Source organism: Vicia villosa, linkage group LG2 (assembly GCF_029867415.1).
Source record: "Vicia villosa cultivar HV-30 ecotype Madison, WI linkage group LG2, Vvil1.0, whole genome shotgun sequence".
Taxonomy (NCBI): Eukaryota; Viridiplantae; Streptophyta; class Magnoliopsida; order Fabales; family Fabaceae; genus Vicia; species Vicia villosa.
Window position 1 is genome coordinate 171,608,871 of NC_081181.1, and position 19,642 is coordinate 171,628,512.

The 19,642-nt window shown below is 31.7% G+C and overlaps 2 protein-coding genes across 2 annotated transcripts; one reads left to right on the plus strand and one right to left on the minus strand.

Annotated features, from left to right (window-relative positions):
* The first annotated feature begins 12,006 nt into the window (after window positions 1–12,006).
* On the plus strand, window positions 12,007–14,374 carry LOC131652972 (uncharacterized protein At3g27210-like). The gene is made up of 3 exons (XM_058922975.1): window positions 12,007–12,498; window positions 13,591–13,671; window positions 13,795–14,374. Exons 1-3 carry the CDS (start codon window positions 12,309–12,311, stop codon window positions 14,217–14,219), a joined length of 696 nt encoding a protein of 231 aa, XP_058778958.1. The 5' UTR covers window positions 12,007–12,308; the 3' UTR covers window positions 14,220–14,374.
* Window positions 14,375–16,085: 1,711 nt separating this feature from the next.
* LOC131652970 ((-)-isopiperitenol/(-)-carveol dehydrogenase, mitochondrial-like) lies at window positions 16,086–17,093 on the minus strand. Its single transcript, XM_058922974.1, has 2 exons — window positions 16,733–17,093; window positions 16,086–16,642 (listed from the first exon to the last, which is right to left on the minus strand). Exons 1-2 carry the CDS (start codon window positions 17,003–17,005, stop codon window positions 16,118–16,120), a joined length of 798 nt encoding a protein of 265 aa, XP_058778957.1. The 5' UTR covers window positions 17,006–17,093; the 3' UTR covers window positions 16,086–16,117.
* Window positions 17,094–19,642: the final 2,549 nt, after the last annotated feature.

Sequence of the window (19,642 nt, forward strand, 5' to 3'; positions counted from 1 at the left end):
TATGATCACATAAGACACATGGGACATGACTCATGTATATGCATGTGGTACCCATCGGAGCTTCAGCCCCCGTCACCAATTGCCCGAATCTGAGGCACAAGGCATAAGCCTTCGTCACTAAATTGCCAATCCAGGCCGTCACAGAGTATGCATATGAAATGTGACTCGACAAACAAGACAACACAGCATACTCATCACAATCACATATCGTCACGAGGCATAAGCCTATATCACAATCAATTACCATTATACAAGGTAATTCACGTCACCATAATATTTCATCTTCACTTAGTCACAAAATTATCATCACGAATATATACAACATCACGTATTACCAATCATCACAAACATCGCCATGTTTCGACACATCACGACAAACATATAACTTCACATATTAACGAAAACATTACAACAAATAGACACATTAAGTCAAGTCAAATTAGTCTTATAATCCTCCATAGATTAGTCTTTAAATTAACTCGCTAATCCATTATCAATTAACCAAAATTATTCACCTAATAATCTCTAATTAATTGGGTATATCCCGCGTCACTACCGGTTATCTAATTTCCGGTTAAATCCTTAATATTCACAACTTTTACGAATTTTCGGATTATACTCCCAAGTCACTAAAAACACAGCTCAACCGGCTAATTCGGATACAATTCTATTCTTTACCGGTTATTCGATTCGTTCGGTTAAATTCTCAAGATACCGTTATTTACCGACAAACCGAATAATTAATCTAAGTCTAAGTATTTTTTAATTAAATAGACTAATTGAAATTAATTCACTATTAATTTAATCAACTCATTAATGTCTCAATATATGAATTCAATTCACTATTTCATCTCTATTTCTAACATCTACTGTTCAATTACATAATTCACTACTTTAATTAATCAACTATTAAATTATAATGACAAACATAAACCACCTCTTTAAATTATCAATTGTAGTTGTTTCTCTCATGTCCTTGCAACTCACTAGCAAGAAACCAAGTATTTATATTTAAATTTATTGGACATTATTCAATCATTAATTAATCGACCGATTAATATCACAATTTCGACAAAAGAACACCACCACGTTAATGTACTAATTAAACTTAGCTACCACGTAAACTTTCATCTAATTCCGGATAATTAATTATACCGCTTAATTCGGCTATTTCGATCAAACGGGGCTATTTATTAGTTCTATAATTACTACTGGTATAAGGAACCAAAGCTACTGTTTCATCACCAATATTGATTTTCATTCTTGAAATCAATCATGTGCCATATCTAAGTTTGATTTTCATTCTTGTAATCAATCATGTGCCATAACTAAGTTCTAATTTCTAATTATTAAATGTTCCCTTTTTCTATTCCAAATAAATAAGGATGCACAACAGCCCAGGATAACAACGAAAAACTAACGTGAAACAGGGAAGGGGGGAGACACCCACACATGGAGACCCACATCTCACTCCAAACAAATCGCAAAAATGAGAGTAAAATATGGTCTCAGATTATTACACGCAAGCTAGATTTCCAGTATACACAAACAATAACAAATAGCCACAAACAGAATTTTCAGGTTTCAGCAACAAATTATCACAAGCAAAGCAATAAATCAACATATCTAATCCCCACATACAATTGTTCATAAGCCCCATTATAGGAAGAGAACCCCACCCTTACCTTGGATTGAGTGAAACTCTAAGAAATTTCAATGAAATTTTTGAGAAAAATTGCACTTTAGAGCAACACTTTTGGATCCCTTTCTCCTCTTCACAAACCCTAGCCTCCACTTCTATTCCTTTTCACGATTCTGGCTATTCTAGTTTTGTTTTTTTTTTTTAAAGAAATGTTACCACTACTTCTAAGTAGTAGATTTAAATGGGTGTAATAAATTACACCCCTTAATTGCTTAATAACACTACAAATAAGCCCAATACTATTTCTACCCTTATAATAAAAATAATACATTCACTTTTATTCCATAAAAATAATATCCAATTATTTTAATATACCAACTTATTACTCAATGCCTCATATTTCCGATCTAATCTCAATTCCTCGGAAAATTCCCAAAACTTCAAATATTATTCCAATAATATTTCTAATACTGAAAATACCAAAACTCTTGATTAAATATCGATCCGCTATCCCGAACTAATACCGACTAACTCGTCTCAAAATACGGAAACTTCACTAAACACTCCGAACGTCTAGATTAAGCGAATAATCGAATTTCCGGGCGTTACAACTCTCTCCCACTTGGAATATTTTCGTCCTCGAAAATCTACTTGACAACACCATCGCAACCAAGTCTCGTATCCAATTCTCAAATATCCAAATTGCGTTTGGTAACACTTCAATCACTACTTCTTCGGCACAACAACGATTCCATAAGAACACAAACACATTACTATTCTTACCAGATTCACAATAATCTACGATCCAATGCAGCATCCTGGCTCATCGCGCTTATTCCAACAGTTTATCAATCCAAACATCAAGATAACTCCACTTCACAGTCTTCTGACATATCGTCTTTTACTTCTTACAAGTCGTATAACAACAGTGCAACCCAATGCTTCCGATGCGCAACTCTGATACTTCTTCTTTAAGTCACTGCCTTGTTAAAACTCCGTCAACTGTATGGTTCACAAATTTTTCAATCCAACGCAGAATTTCCTTAATACTCATTTTCACATCGTTGTTTCATTGTTACTTCCAAATCTTTGCCTTGCGACATTCGCTTGTACAATACTCACTACTCCTAATTGTTCATTTCGTCAAACTCTTACTCAACCACTCCTCTTATCAAGATACACAAACTGGTGAGCGACTACCTTCGCGATGTAACATCAATACTCTTTCTCTACTATTAAGATAGCAAGACAGATCTATAACATTCAGTACGATTGTCATCTACCATTAACAATGGACTGAGGGTGATCATCTCCCCAATTTGTCAATTAGTATTCGACAACCATAGTGGAGTATAAACCGTCGTTACTTCGTAATAGCGTCATCTCCGAATTTTCACTCAAATCCATTAACACGTCATAATCCAATGATTCACCTTGGATTTTTACAATACCCAAAACTTCCTACTCGTTATATCCTGTTGATGAGACACCAACGTCCAAGCATATTACAAAATCTACTTCGTAGTCACTTAGCATCACACAATCGTCAAACGTCTTTCTATCTCCAAAATTACTTCTATACTCGTACTTCACTATTCATCTCATTATCTTTCCAACGCTTCGAACGGAGCTCAAATTGGATATCCGGAACTCAAGTTATGAAATTTTAAAGTTTCACAATGATTCTAAATTTTCTGCGACTTGCTCAGGGAGATCCTACTCCGAAACTCACTTTTCTTCGACTCAAACACATCCCAAACAGCCTCTAGCATAACTCCTTATAACTCGAGAGATGCATTCTTTCATCGAAATTCCAGTATTGATATCACGGAGACAAAAATTCTTTTTACAAGCTACGCACGTCCTCGAGTTTCCAACTCGAACTCGCGATTCACAATTCCAAGCATCGACCACATCTGAAAGTTACTTATGCGAGTCCAACATCAAGCCCACTGCAACTTCATTACTCTATCACTTTTCAAACATCAGCATTTCACACAAAGGTTACCCGCATTGACAACTTCACAGTCCTCAGCCGTGCTAAACATCGTAACTCTCTAACTTCTGCTTCCCAAAATCATTCTTAACTTCACGTCGCCTTTGAATCCATATAACATCCAAAACTCTCGACAGCGCTTGCACCGTCACTTGTCGACAGCATACCAGACTATCTCTTACAACAGAAACCTCTTCGAGAAGCAAGGTTTCTCCCCCACTTATCGTCAAATTACTTCCTGCAACGAAACAAATAAGTACTAACAGTGCTTCACACACATGTCGCGTACTACAGGATGAAACACCGACAGCATTCAACTGTCATACAAACTCAACAGACTCGACAACCTGGCTGGACAAGACCGACCTGCTCTGATACCACTAATGTAACACCCCATTTCTACCCGACAATTATAATACGGAAAATATCAGAGTATTTAAAAATTTCTCGACAAACAAATGAGGCGGCACATATTCACTTCAACAATAAATCACTTCATTGCATTTAGCGGATACATAGCACTTTCTAAAACAGAATAACTTCTTTTATTAATAAAATAGCGGAGTCATGATTCTCAATTTCCGAATCAAGTAACATCATAATCACATAAACAACATCATATTAATAAAGCAACTTCACTTAACATATCATTCTAATAAACCAGGATAGTCACAATAAACAACAACATCATAAATATTATAAATCATCCCCCCGAGTGCTACGTATCAGAGCGACAACCGACTCGATTAACGGCAACTAAATCTTCATACTCGAACACCTACACGTTACCAATATAAAGGCAACGGCGAACAAGAGAAAAGGGTGAGATATCAAATCATATAAGTGAGCGCATAATAAATTGTATATTAGGAATCAGGCATATATAGTTATCACATCGCAAGTATTAATATCGTCAGACACTTCATACTTTAACCAACTCACAAATCTCACGTACTTTTCATCACACCACAAGTCACGACACTTCATATTCACATCAATTATATATGAATCACAAGTATAAATCACAATTCCAATCCCAAAACGTCATAGCATATAAGTCATACATCTAGTCATAAAACATCATATAAAATCTAAACACAAAACATCACATATAAGTCACACCAGACATATTCAGTTAATCGCATTCAGAAATATTAATATCATCATACAAATCATAAAATCATCAATTTACATCTTCACATACTTCCATCATTTAACAAGTCATGGAATACAATCACGATATAGTCATAAAACGTCATAATTATGATCACATAAGACACATGGGACATGACTCATGTATATGCATGTGGTACCCATCGGAGCTTCAGCCCCCGTCACCAATTGCCCGAATCTGAGGCACAAGGCATAAGCCTTCGTCACTAAATTGCCAATCCAGGCCGTCACAGAGTATGCATATGAAATGTGACTCGGCAAACAAGACAACACAGCATACTCATCACAATCACATATCGTCACGAGGCATAAGCCTATATCACAATCAATTACCATTATACAAGGTAATTCACGTCACCATAATATTTCATCTTCACTTAGTCACAAAATTATCATCACGAATATATACAACATCACGTGTTACCAATCATCACAAACATCGCCATGTTTCGACACATCACGACAAACATATAACTTCACATATTAACGAAAACATTACAACAAATAGACACATTAAGTCAAGTCAAATTAGTCTTATAATCCTCCATAGATTAGTCTTTAAATTAACTCGCTAATCCATTATCAATTAACCAAAATTATTCACCTAATAATCTCTAATTAATTGGGTATATCCCGCGTCACTACCGGTTATCTAATTTCCGGTTAAATCCTTAATATTCACAACTTTTACGAATTTTCGGATTATACTCCCAAGTCACTAAAAACACAGCTCAACCGGCTAATTCGGATACAATTCTATTCTTTACCGGTTATTCGATTCGTTCGGTTAAATTCTCAAGATACCGTTATTTACCGACAAACCGAATAATTAATCTAAGTCTAAGTATTTTTTAATTAAATAGACTAATTGAAATTAATTCACTATTAATTTAATCAACTCATTAATGTCTCAATATATGAATTCAATTCACTATTTCATCTCTATTTCTAACATCTACTGTTCAATTACATAATTCACTACTTTAATTAATCAACTATTAAATTATAATGACAAACATAAACCACCTCTTTAAATTATCAATTGTAGTTGTTTCTCTCATGTCCTTGCAACTCACTAGCAAGAAACCAAGTATTTATATTTAAATTTATTGGACATTATTCAATCATTAATTAATCGACCGATTAATATCACAATTTCGACAAAAGAACACCACCACGTTAATGTACTAATTAAACTTAGCTACCACGTAAACTTTCATCTAATTCCGGATAATTAATTATACCGCTTAATTCGGCTATTTCGATCAAACGGGGCTATTTATTAGTTCTATAATTACTACTGGTATAAGGAACCAAAGCTACTGTTTCATCACCAATATTGATTTTCATTCTTGAAATCAATCATGTGCCATATCTAAGTTTGATTTTCATTCTTGTAATCAATCATGTGCCATAACTAAGTTCTAATTTCTAATTATTAAATGTTCCCTTTTTCTATTCCAAATAAATAAGGATGCACACCAGCCCAGGATAACAACGAAAAACTAACGTGAAACAGGGAAGGGGGGAGACACCCACACATGGAGACCCACATCTCACTCCAAACAAATCGCAAAAATGAGAGTAAAATATGGTCTCAGATTATTACACGCAAGCTAGATTTCCAGTATACACAAACAATAACAAATAGCCACAAACAGAATTTTCAGGTTTCAGCAACAAATTATCACAAGCAAAGCAATAAATCAACATATCTAATCCCCACATACAATTGTTCATAAGCCCCATTATAGGAAGAGAACCCCACCCTTACCTTGGATTGAGTGAAACTCTAAGAAATTTCAATGAAATTTTTGAGAAAAATTGCACTTTAGAGCAACACTTTTGGATCCCTTTCTCCTCTTCACAAACCCTAGCCTCCACTTCTATTCCTTTTCACGATTCTGGCTATTCTAGTTTTGTTTTTTTTTTTAAAGAAATGTTACCACTACTTCTAAGTAGTAGATTTAAATGGGTGTAATAAATTACACCCCTTAATTGCTTAATAACACTACAAATAAGCCCAATACTATTTCTACCCTTATAATAAAAATAATACATTCACTTTTATTCCATAAAAATAATATCCAATTATTTTAATATACCAACTTATTACTCAATGCCTCATATTTCCGATCTAATCTCAATTCCTCGGAAAATTCCCAAAACTTCAAATATTATTCCAATAATATTTCTAATACTGAAAATACCAAAACTCTTGATTAAATATCGATCCGCTATCCCGAACTAATACCGACTAACTCGTCTCAAAATACGGAAACTTCACTAAACACTCCGAACGTGTAGATTAAGCGAATAATCGAATTTCCGGGCGTTACAAGTCTGATCTATGGCCTATTATAAGTTGTTTTATTTTGTCTGACCTGACCTTTTTAAAAGTCAGTCCAAACCTGAAAGCCTATTTAAAATTATGTTTCAGATTAAATTTTTCAAATAGTTCATTTGACCTATGAAGGCTTATAGGTCAACATATATATATGCATATATAGGTCGACCTGTTTACCCTATTTTCTAGCATATATGCATATATAGGCCAATCTATTTAGTCTATTTTCTAGTATATATTCATATCTCGACTGATCTATAAGATTTTATAGGCTTTTTAATAGTTCAAGTCAGACCTATTTAATTAAATAAACTTTTAGAAAAATTTAAGTCTAATTTTGTTATTAAATAGATCAGGACAGATCATACCTTAAATAGGTGGGATTATAAGCTCCTATAGTCTGACCTAATTAGATGTGACCTAAAATTTGACACGATTTTATTGTGATTAAATAATTTTTATAAAATATTTATCAATATTAAACTAAAGTAAAATAAGACTTATTTGTTTTTTTTCATCTTTAAATCGTTTTGAGACGGATCCCGACATGCTGTATAGTTTTAAAAGAAGTTAGATTCAACTTTTAAAACATGGATGGGAACCATCTTTTACCGGTGGGAATTGATAACTTATTAAAAGTATTATGGTGTTTTAATTATTTGACACTACTTTCACACGATGTATATTCAGAATTAATAATCTAAAATTTTAACTCGCTTTTCACGCTGAAAATTATCTGGCCATTCAGTCAACATGTTGCAATGTATGGCTGCCCATAGAGGAAATTAGGTAACAATTATTATGTGAATTATTCTTCATCAACATACTATATATTATTTTATTTAAAATATATAATATTATATTATTATTTTAAGTTTAATAATATAAAAAATATTAAAATTATTGACTTTCAATTACGTAAACAATTTTATAGGCCAATAAAAATAAGATACTGAAACTACAATTAGATCTTAGTACTCCGGTCATTATTATAAACAAAGATTATCTTGTTAGGTTCACTAAATAATGAATGTATTTGGTCTTTTATATAAATCAAATATATTTATTACTAAAGAGAATATTTTCGTATAAACATATATTTATTATATTTAGGCAAATAAGAATATACATATTTACTAAGACAACTAAAGGTCTTACAGAAACAAACGAGAACGGAGATATAATCAAAAGATTAAAACATAATAAAAAAAACAAAAAGAATTCAGCAAAAGCAAAAAATATTTGAGTTCCACACAAACAAAATTAAAACAACTAATCTAAGAAGAGAAAACCAAAGCAAAAACATCATTCCTAGAGAGGTAAGACTAAATCTCAGTTTAGAAAAATCATCATCGACATGAAATAATTTTAGAAATCACCCAGAACACTTCATCGCAATGTCAAAGACATTCAACCCATTAATAACTCAAACAAAGAATAAGGTGTTCAAGTTAGACAGAGCAAACACAATAATTTTTCAGAGACCTATTAAGATATCATTTTTGAGCCAAAAAAGTTTTTATCTTTCACATCCTTCGCACTAGTAGAAGAACTTAAAAAACCAACATATTTTTGAAATTTCCATATCGACCACACTATTGAATACTAAATCATATGAGACTGCCTCTTAGGAAGAACGAGACATCACTCCAACCACTTAAATTTTTTGTACTATACGAACGCTACTAAGTCGCAAGCCACAAACAGATGAGTAATTGACTCTATTAGGTTATTACATAACCAACAAGAAATATCCTCTAGACCCATTAACATCTTATATTTATACAAGTTTTCTCTAGTATGGATCTTATCTTGGAGAAGTTTTCAGGAAAAAGTAATTACTTAAATCAAGCCTAACTAAGCTGACAAAAGGGGGTGGACCCTACACTGGGATCATTCCAAAACAAAATAAGAAGACCATATTCCATTTTCTTACTAAGACTGACCACAAACCAATAAAAAGAATCCTCTGCTTTAGAACCAAGGAGGGACACACCTTTCTTCTTGGTAGACTCATAACCAAACATATCTCTAAAGGGAATGAAGTAGCATATATACAGTATCAAACGGAAAAAATGACGTACAAGAGACCAGGTGTGTCGGAGATAAGTCGCAACATTCACTTAGTAATAAAAAAGTCAAATTGACCAAGCAAATGTCCCAAACTCCCAAACCACCACAATGTTTAGACTTACAAACATCTGACCACTTAACCGAATAGATCTTAGAGTCACCTTTGACCTCATCTCATAGGAACATTCTTTGAATCCTAATAATCTTTTTGCTAATCGTGAAAGACATTTTTAGAAAAGATAAGAAGAAAACAGGGATACCATTCAGAAAAGAGTTGAGTAAGATCCTAATATATCGATGTCTCGACAAATTCAACCGCCAAGAAATCAGATCAACTAGAGGTTCCCACATAAACTCAAAGCGAAGGTTACCCCACCAGTAACCCTCAGTACATGAAGGGAAAAGTCGCTTGCTATACAACAAAAAAAATCACCAATTAAATCCAAAAAGACAGGATCCACATTAATTAATTCCTATACTCTTAGCGAAAGTAGTTCGAAGACTCGAAGGCAACTAAAAACCTTAAAGAATGACCTTAATCAACCAAAAATTATCTATCAACCGAAACATTAGCCAAAATAATCATGTCATCCACATAGTAGAGATTGAAGACACTTAAATAAAAAAAGCCGGCTATCAATTAAATAGAACATCTAAAAATTAATAACAATACTCCCTCCGTTTTTTATTATAAGTCGTTTTGGAAAAAAAATTGTATTTTAATATAAGTCGCTTTACAATTCCAATGAATAATTAATGTTATTTTTCCTATTATATCCTTAAATATTTATTATTCTCTCTCCTTTCAATTATATAAATTTATCTTCCACATGTCATTAATGAAGGATAATTTTGTAAAAATCTTCATAATTTCTCATTTTCATACAACAATTATTATTTCTCTTAATCTGTGTGAAAAGTCTAAAACGACTTATAATAAAAAACGGAGGGAGTAACATTTATTCTAAATAATTTTCTTTGTTAAAATAATAATATATTCATAGATATTAAAAATAAATAAAAGATATTCTTCAATAAACAATTTTATAGAAAAATGTCAATGTTAAATCTCTTACAAGAATTTCTATTCTTGAAAATAGTTACGTTGCAAGATGTTTATATTCATTGAATTAATATAATGCACAATTTTTTACGTTTGGAGAGTTAAATTGAACTTCTCAAAGAGCTAAATGCCTAAATCCACTCATACATGTAAAGGGTTAAATGCATTGGACGATTCTTCAAATTTGATAAAAGGGAAAAGTATTAATCTATTAACTAATTACTAACCATTAATTATAAAAAAAAGTTGGTCTTATTTATAAGAAAGAGTTCATTTATTAGATACATTGAATTATTAATATATCGAGACAATATATTGTCCAAATACATCATTCTTATAAATAGGACAGGAGGTAGTATTAAAGTATTATATATAAGTGTTAAGCAAGTGATTCACGTCACATGCACCTATGACTCTTTTTTGGTGTTTTTTAAAAATGTATAGATATTTTTTATTATCTAGAATTTCTTCTCAATCCTCTTTTATGCTATGTTTGGTATGGTAGAAATAGAGAAGAGAGAGTAAGGAAAGAGAGAATTTGAAGAGAGATAGTGAAGTTATCCTGCTTGGTAGTGAAGAGAAATAGGAAAGAGAGACTAAAAACATGTGGGTCCCACCTAAAACTCTTTCTCTCCGAAATTAAGAAGAAATAGAATGAGAGAGTGAGTGATGTTGTGTTTTCCAATTGTACCCCTTCTTCACATTTTATCTCATTACGTTTTAACTGGAATTTTTTAATATGTGAAGCAAGGATATTTTTTTAATTAATAGTTCTATTATCAATAAACACATATTTGCAATTTTTTTACGTTGCACACAATTTTGTAGTGTTAAAAATATACATTAAAAAATCATATATATTTTACTATTTTATTTGTAAAAAATATATCTTCTATTCATTTTAAAAAATAATTGAATTAAGAAAATAATTTTTATATATAAGAATTAATTATATTAATTTGAATAAAAGTATTTTAAATATAAGGGTAATATAGTACTTTTAAAAACAAGTTAAACTTCTATCTTCTCTATTTCTTCTCTCTTTCTCTTATAACAATCAATATCTCAAATCTACTCTATTTCTCACTTTCTTCTCTCTTCTTACACTCTCTCTTATCTATTTCTCTCTTCACAACTTCTCTTACAAACCAAACATAGTGTTAAAGATACAACACAAATATTAATTAGAAGCAAAATTATACATTTCACTTTTAATTTAATAATAAAAATTCTAACAAAAACTAAATGCATTGCATTTTTCTTCTTCTTTTACAACAAAATATTAGTTTAAAATTAATATAAATAGATTAAAATAATACTTAAATGAGATATTAAAAATATATCTTACTTAATTTCAATTTCTAGATTCAAATTCAACTCTAAAAATATATTAATATTCATTACCTTAAAAGAGAGATATTATGCCTATTATAATTTAATGTTTTGGATTATTCCAACTCAAAAGATTAATTTTTGTAATTACATAAATATATTAATATTCATTACCTTAAAAGAGAGATATTATGAATAGTTTGATTTATTTCTTTTTTTACATCCTTCAATGTAACAATGACAGCCAACTAGTCATTCATAAAACCAATATCAAATCATCAATTTATGACTTAATTTGGTGAAAATTTTATGACCTTTCTCTCCTTATAATGCCAACAAACTACTCATTACCTCCAAACACCATCACATTTAGAACTTCTAATCCTTACCCAATAAGAGTATATATATGTAGCATCATCCAATACTCACCACAACACAACAGACTTTCTTGACACAACACAATAACAAATCATAAACTTCCCTTTCAAGACTAATCCTCTTTTTTCTAACTCTCATTCATTCTCTCTCTCCAATTCCTCTTTTTCCTCACTAACCCATTTTTTCATACACCCTTTTGCATAAATCCAAAAACTCACACACCCTTTTGCCCATTCTTCACTTTTCTCTCTCTTTGAATCCACTTTGTGTCTTGATGATCATAAAGTTTTCATCTTTTTGAGTAATGGGTTCTTGTTCCTCAATTCAAAGAAAACCCAACACAGATAACAATAACAACATGAAGGTGAAAGTTTCATTTTTAGGATCCAAAACTGAGAAACTTGTTGTTCCTTCATCGCCCGTTAAGGAACAAGCCAAAAATGGTAACTTTGAATTGTCACCTTCTAAGTCAACGACAAATTTCATTAACTATGGTATGGTTTCTTTTTGTTCTTTTAAGGTTTTTCTGTTGTTTTTTTTTTTTTTGTCCTGGGATCTAAGAATTAGTTTTAATTTTTCGGTTTGGTTTTTTTTAATGTAAAAAAAATATTTTTTATTAGTAATATTAATGTTTTTGGAGAATTCTGTTGATGTTTGATCTGGGTTGTTTTTGTAGTTGAATTATTATTACTTAATTTTTTGATATAAATTGAATAGTTATTGGATTTTAAATACAGACCAAATATATAAATTGTTCAAAAAGTTAAAAAAATGAATTTTTAATTATTTTTAAAGAATTCTATCAAATTTGTCTATATATGCAATTAAATATTGTTTCAGATTTTTTATTTATTTTTCATTTTTTATTTCTTTCTCCCTCTTCAATTATTAGGTGATATGTTGTTCATGTTTCTTCAAGATTGATATGATATTATTGATCGATTTAATTTAATATATGTTATTTAATTTTATTCATATGATATGATTGACTTAATTTAGTATAAGTTATTTAATTTTATTGGTATTCTATTGATATGATTGATTGATTTAATTTAATACTATAAGTTATTTAATTTTATTGATATGATATGATTGGTTGATTTAATTTCATTTATATCATAATGGCCAATAAATAGAAATTTATCATGCCATATGAACCTGTCTCTGCATATATGATATGGTTAGGTCACAACTTTCATGAATTTATTAATTGGCAATTATTAATTGTACATGTGAATATGAAGTTCTAAATTTTTTATTTATTTATTTTTATTTATTTATTTTTCATATATGTATTTGAAGATTGATTTTTATTCTAGTTACATGGTCTATTCAATTATTTAACTTAGCATAATAAATGAAAGATATTTTTAGCAGAATGAAAACAACTTGCTAATACACTACAATTCATATGTTATTGTTGACATTAAATTGAAAATGGTTGAAATATCATTTCCAACATAATTAAAAAAAAGATTTAATTAATTAATTTTAATTAATTTGTTGGATTATACTTATACTATTACTATGTATACATAGATAGTTCATAGTTGATTATTCACATTTTTTTCTTTCTCTCTTTAAAGGTAGTAAAGAGGAAACATTTTTTGATTCCAAAGCTTGGATGGATTCAGATTGTGAAGATGATTTCTATAGTGTCAATGGTGGTAAGCATTTATTGTTTATTTTTTTTGAAGATTTTAATTTCGTTCACTTGTTCATTATCTGCTTGTCAATTAGTCGGTGTATGTCGATTAAACTCTGATAGTACTGTCTATATTTTTATATAGACTTTACACCATCTCGTGGCAATACTCCAATTCACCACGCATTTGCGACACCTGGTGTGAACAAAACCTTGTCTCAGAATCGAACTTCACCTTCTCCATCCGATTCATCGCCGGAGAAGAAAAAGAAACTTCTAGAACTTTTCAAAGATAGTGTGAAGGAAAATCAAGATGATGATAGTAAAGAAAAGAGAAAAGTGAAACCAACTATACAAGATGTTCTTCCGAAATCTTCACACTCAACTCCTTATAGCTCAAGAGCTAACTCTGCTAGCAGTAGTGAAAGAGTTAAGAATGATGATTGTGTATCGGTTAAAGAGAAATCGCATAAATCTTCGTTGTTTTGTATTCCGAGTTTGTCTTCGTGCCGTAGCTCTAGGGAGAGGAGGAGGAAGACTAGTCCTGCAATTGCAGTTGATGGAAAATAATGAGTTCTGTTTCAATGTGTTTGAACTGAATTACCATGTTTGTCTGGTTTTTTTATTTTTTGTTGAGGTAAAGTGGTTGAACTGAGTTTGATAATGTACATCAATATCCATATGTAAACATAAGGTTTATGAATTTGAAAGCATTTAAATACAAACGGATCGAAGAGTTGTTGTTATATGACAATCACACAATTTCAGACCAATAAATTCATTGCAAACAAGGTAAAGATAATAATGAAGGAAAAATTTAACTGAAAGACAATAGCAAACACAACTACTTAGATACCACAAATATATCATGCTTCTACCTAAACATTATCATCAATTTCCAAAATACAGTGAAAAAATCAGGAAATATAACATAGTGAAAAACTAAACGAGAAATATGCAAAATGCATATTCTATGACATGCTAAGATGAAGGAAGGGGGTTTAAAGGAAAATGGTTTCGCTGTGCGGACTAGGAACTTGTCTCACTATTATAATCAGGGTTTTAAAAAACTATCGCGATAAAATGGTTTTGACAGGTGTTGGTACTGATATCATTACGAATAAATTGTGATTAATTTACTCTTTAAATTGATGTCTACACTCGAATGACACACTCATATATAAGATATCAGATAATTTAGACAAGGATTTCAAAGAAAATTTGTTTTCTTTTCTTTGCTTCAACACACTTTTATATATTTCTTTGATAAATCTCATGGACCTCTAAAAGGAAAACACATATTGAAACAACATCGATAAATAATTAAAAACATCAATTTTGATTGAAATATTGTTAACTCTTTCAATAATAAATAAATAAAAGAAGCTCAACATATATATATATATATATATATATATATATATATATATATATATATATATATATATATATATATATATATATATATATATCAATGTCGGAATATCTGTGTCATATCATGTCCTGGTGTGCGTGTCGAAATCCGTGCTTTAGAAGGTCTCCAAGTCCAACTTAGAAGCATAATACAAGGCCCTTGTTAGTCTCACATGTTAAATTTAATGGTTTCAATACCTATTCAAAGATATTCACATTCACTTCAACTAACCCAATTCTATTTTCTGAGACAACAGCTCAACAATCAATCAACTTAGCATATAATCCAACATTGCACAAGGGACCTAAACATATAGATATAGTGCATTTTGGTTTGGCTTTTGAAAGTGACAAAAGCAATTTTAGAGGTGTAGAATTGATTTTGGGTGATTTTAAAATGTTTGGTTAGGTAAAAGTAGAATTGATTTTGTCTCTAAAATTGGTTCTACTTGAAGCTAGAATTTGTAGCTTCTGCCTGCAGAATTGATTCTGGATGATTTTTACACTGAAATTTATTGTTCAACTCACTTTCACATAAATATATCCAAACATAAACCAATTCTGCTATACTCAATTCATATAAAATCAATTCTACGAAATTCAATTCTACTATAATCAATTTTGTCCACCGCCATTCGAAATACACCCATAAATTTTTACCTGATCTTTAGAAAGAAAATAGAGCATGGGCTAGATCAAACTTTCCCTCGTATCTTCTGCTTCTCAAGTGGCAGATTATTTAACATAGTCCATCTTCAACCCAACATTCAAGTCTGGCCTTTAGTCTCTTCACAGTCTAACAATGCATTTACAATGTATTACACTTAATCTAAGAATCAATATAAAGAGAAGCCTCCACATTAGTATGTTCATATAAACCTTAGTAATATTAATTTTTAAAACAAAATTTCGATATTTTCATGCTCGTACACCTCTACTTTTACACAAATCTCTTATTCATACTACCAACATTTTAATACTCAATTGACAATGTCGCTAACTATGAAAAAAACAATCTTAATATTCTCAACATTTTAATACTCATGCACAAATCACTATTTTCCATAAACAAATCCACCATCAACCCTAAGATCAAGACCAGTAATAAACTCAGCCTCATTAGAAACCAAAAACAATACCGCATCCGCCACATGTTTCGGCGTGAGCACCACTCCCTCGAGCCTCGCTAAGTTTTTATAAGCCTCTTGCGCATTCTCTTCGCTCATCCCCAACAACTTACAAGTCAATGGTGTAGCCAATCCATTCGGCGAGACAGAGTTCACTCTTATCCCATGTGTTGCAAGTTGAATACTGGCCGCGCGCATTAGTCCTAATACCGCATGCTTTGACATTATATAATCTGTTGAACGCGAGCCTCCATGGCTACCACCAGCACTCCCGGTACACACGATGCTGCCCCTCACACGCTGTTCCACCATTGCACGCGCTGCGTGTTTCACACACAACGCCATTCCTCGAACATTGACAGCAAATAAACGATCAAGTTTCGACATGTCAAGTTCCATCACTGTTTGATCAGTTGAATTAATGATTCCAGCATTGCTGAACATTATATCTATCTGTTATGAAAATAGCAAAAATTTTAATCTCATAGATTAGTCATTTATAACTATAGAAAAAATAATTAAAATTAGAAAAAAATTATGAACCTGTCCATAAGTATTAACCGTTGATTGAATGAGATTTCGAACTTGATCTTCGTCTGTCACGTCACAATGAACATAGATGCACCTTTGGCTACCAATCGACGCGGCTACTTGTTCACCAAGCTCATCTTGGATATCGGCAATCACAACCACACGCGTGCCTTCGTTAGCAAAGACACGCGCTGTGGTTTCACCGATACCACTAGCACCTCCGGTTACTATGGCTATTTTTCCAGATAATCTGAGATTGGTGTTTGTGGATGGAGCTTCTGCCATGTTTGGATGAAAAAATACTTGAGTATTAATATGAGAGTATAGTTTGTTTCTAAAGATGCTAGATGTAATAAGTAATTAGTTACAAGCAAGTTTTGTCTTATAACTGATTTAGATTAGTATTTTCCACGTTTTTGAGGTTGATGTAGTACCAATTGTTTGTATCTTTTGTAGTTGACCAAAAGAGTAGTAGGTGAATGGTGATGACAGTGGAAGTGGACCATATATTCAAATATGAAAACTTTGGCAATTTGTGTTTGGATTTGCATATCAAGATGCTTTGTTTCTCTCCGCATGCTAGTGTGGAATATGATATGTTTGTTGTCATTCATAAGTTGAAGTCATGAAATTTTGTTAGAAAGTGATGTATCTTACTTTTCATAATGACATCTTTAATATTAACATCAAATTGAAAAAGACTTCACTTCTCTATTAATACCTTTATTTTTCATTTAATTTTAAATTCGATTAGAATTTAAGTGATCAAAATCTAATAATTTTACACTAAAGGATAAAAGCTCCCCTGCGAAGTGTTTTTGTGACGTGATTATCACGTGTCAAAAAATTGGCAGTTACGATGTGATAATCACGCCACTACTTTTAAATAATATAAAATTGGTAGTTACAACGTGATAATCACGTCACTATCAAAAAATTGGCAGTTGCAACGTGATAATCGTGTCAGAGTCTGTAGGAGTCAGACGTTGATTTTTGAAAAAAATAGTTGCGACGTGGGAAACACATCACTACCATAAAGTGAAAATAAAAAACAATAAATGTTGTAATGTTCACATAAGGGGAGATTCAAAATTTCAAAACATTATTTGTGACGTGTTAAACAAGTCGCAAACTTTAAGAGGGAAAATTGTATTTTCGTGAAGTGATTGGTGGCAGACTTTGCAGGCAGGCTGAGTAAATGATCTTACTGTTGTTTTTTTGCGACGTGAATATCACATGGCAAGGTTGCGACATGATATTCACGTCACTATTTGGCTTATAAATTTGCTCCCTTCGTTCTCTTTCTACATAACACAGATCTTCAAATTTATTTTTTTCTCTCTTCCATTCCAATTCATTTCTTCTCTTTCATTTTTCCATTCAAATTGCTTTCAATCTTGTATCAAAGGTAAGTTTGATTCAATTTTTTTTAATAATTTCGTTTTATCAATATCTTACAATGTTGAAATATTTTCTATTATCAATATCTTCGTTTTATCAACATCTTACAATCTTGTATGACTTATTTTGGAACTTTAATTTCACAAATTTTATGCCTTAAATTTGACAGAATAATGAACCCAAAATAACACCTTAATATCAGTACATTAACATTGTTAGAATAAAACCTTACAACCATCAGTACATTAACATTGTTTTAATGATACCTTACAACCATCAGTACATTAACATTGTTTTCATACAACCAAAATAACACTCAAAATATTGTAACCATACATTACTTTCCCAAAATATAGTGTGATCCATACATTACTTTCCTAAAATATATTACTTACACCTAAAGTTCACTACTCCTTAGTGGATTGAGGAGCTTGAGACCCTTGACCAATTTCTATTTTCTTTTTCTTAGTCTTCACCTTCTTAGCCTTTGCATTTACTTTCCTAGCCTTCTTTGGTTTGTTGCTACTCTTTGGAATTTCCCTATCGGGAGCCCTCTTACCTTTACAGCTCCTTTTGCTATGTCCCATATCACCACACATTGCACATGTGAAAGTTGAAAACCTCCTTGGCAAAATGTGAGGATTCCTTGCTTCTTATGCTTCTCAATAACCAACTAAATTTTAGGACATATTGACCATGTGTACCCATAAAGCAACTCCTTCTGATTTGTATTCCTCTTGTTGATGTATTGTTTGATTTCCTCCAATAGTGTGATAATGGGTTTCTCTTTATGCTGTAGAATAGCCCTATTGAATGCTTCACACATGTTGTAAACCTGTAAATCACATTTGGAATAAGTGTTGAAGTGTGAAGTTTTGAAGTATCTCCTATCCATAAGACCTCAAATGAGAGAATTACTCAATACCAGCCCGTTGAACCAACTTCATTGCTTTCCTTTTAGCCCTACATGCCTGGTCATGTGATAGTTTCACTCCCCATCTCTCAAGAGCTTCAGCTATTAGGCCTGATGGTTTCATTTAGGGGTTGTCTCTAAGAGTGGTGGCAAGCCTTTTGGAAAGCCACTTTGTCTTTGAACTTCTGTTATCAGCTCTCTTATGGAATGTGTGTTCTTCATATAGAACTTACAACCATCATTACAAAGAACCACAACCCTTTTGACATCATTTTTCTTGATGAAGACATTCTTTTGGTTTTCCATGCCATAGTGCTTGACTGCATCCATAATCACTTCTTTATTAGTGAACATCATCCCTAGTGTAAATTTCATCCCTTCACCTGATTTATAAGTAGGAAACTTTAGACCTTCCTCATCCTCATCATCAGAACCAGGGATGTATATAAATGGTGTGAGTCCTCACTTTCCTCATGGAATTTAGTCTGATCTTTCTCCTTTTGGCAGCTTGAAACCCCACCAATGTCTCTTGGGGAAGAACCTTAGTCCATTTCATCTCACTCACATCAGATTCTTCACTAAATTAAAACTAACTACCCTCGTAGCTA

Bases quoted from the DNA above. Each gene is read 5' to 3' on its own strand.
- LOC131652972 (XM_058922975.1), top strand. From the start codon at position 12,309: ATGGGTTCTTGTTCCTCAATTCAAAGAAAACCCAACACAGATAACAAT. The intron at 12,499-13,590 runs GTATGGTTTCTT...CTCTCTTTAAAG, and splicing joins GACAAATTTCATTAACTATG to GTAGTAAAGAGGAAACATTT. The intron at 13,672-13,794 runs GTAAGCATTTAT...ATTTTTATATAG, and splicing joins TTTCTATAGTGTCAATGGTG to ACTTTACACCATCTCGTGGC.
- LOC131652970 (XM_058922974.1), bottom strand. From the start codon at position 17,005: ATGGCAGAAGCTCCATCCACAAACACCAATCTCAGATTATCTGGAAAA. The intron at 16,643-16,732 runs GTTCATAATTTT...TTTTCATAACAG, and splicing joins CGGTTAATACTTATGGACAG to ATAGATATAATGTTCAGCAA.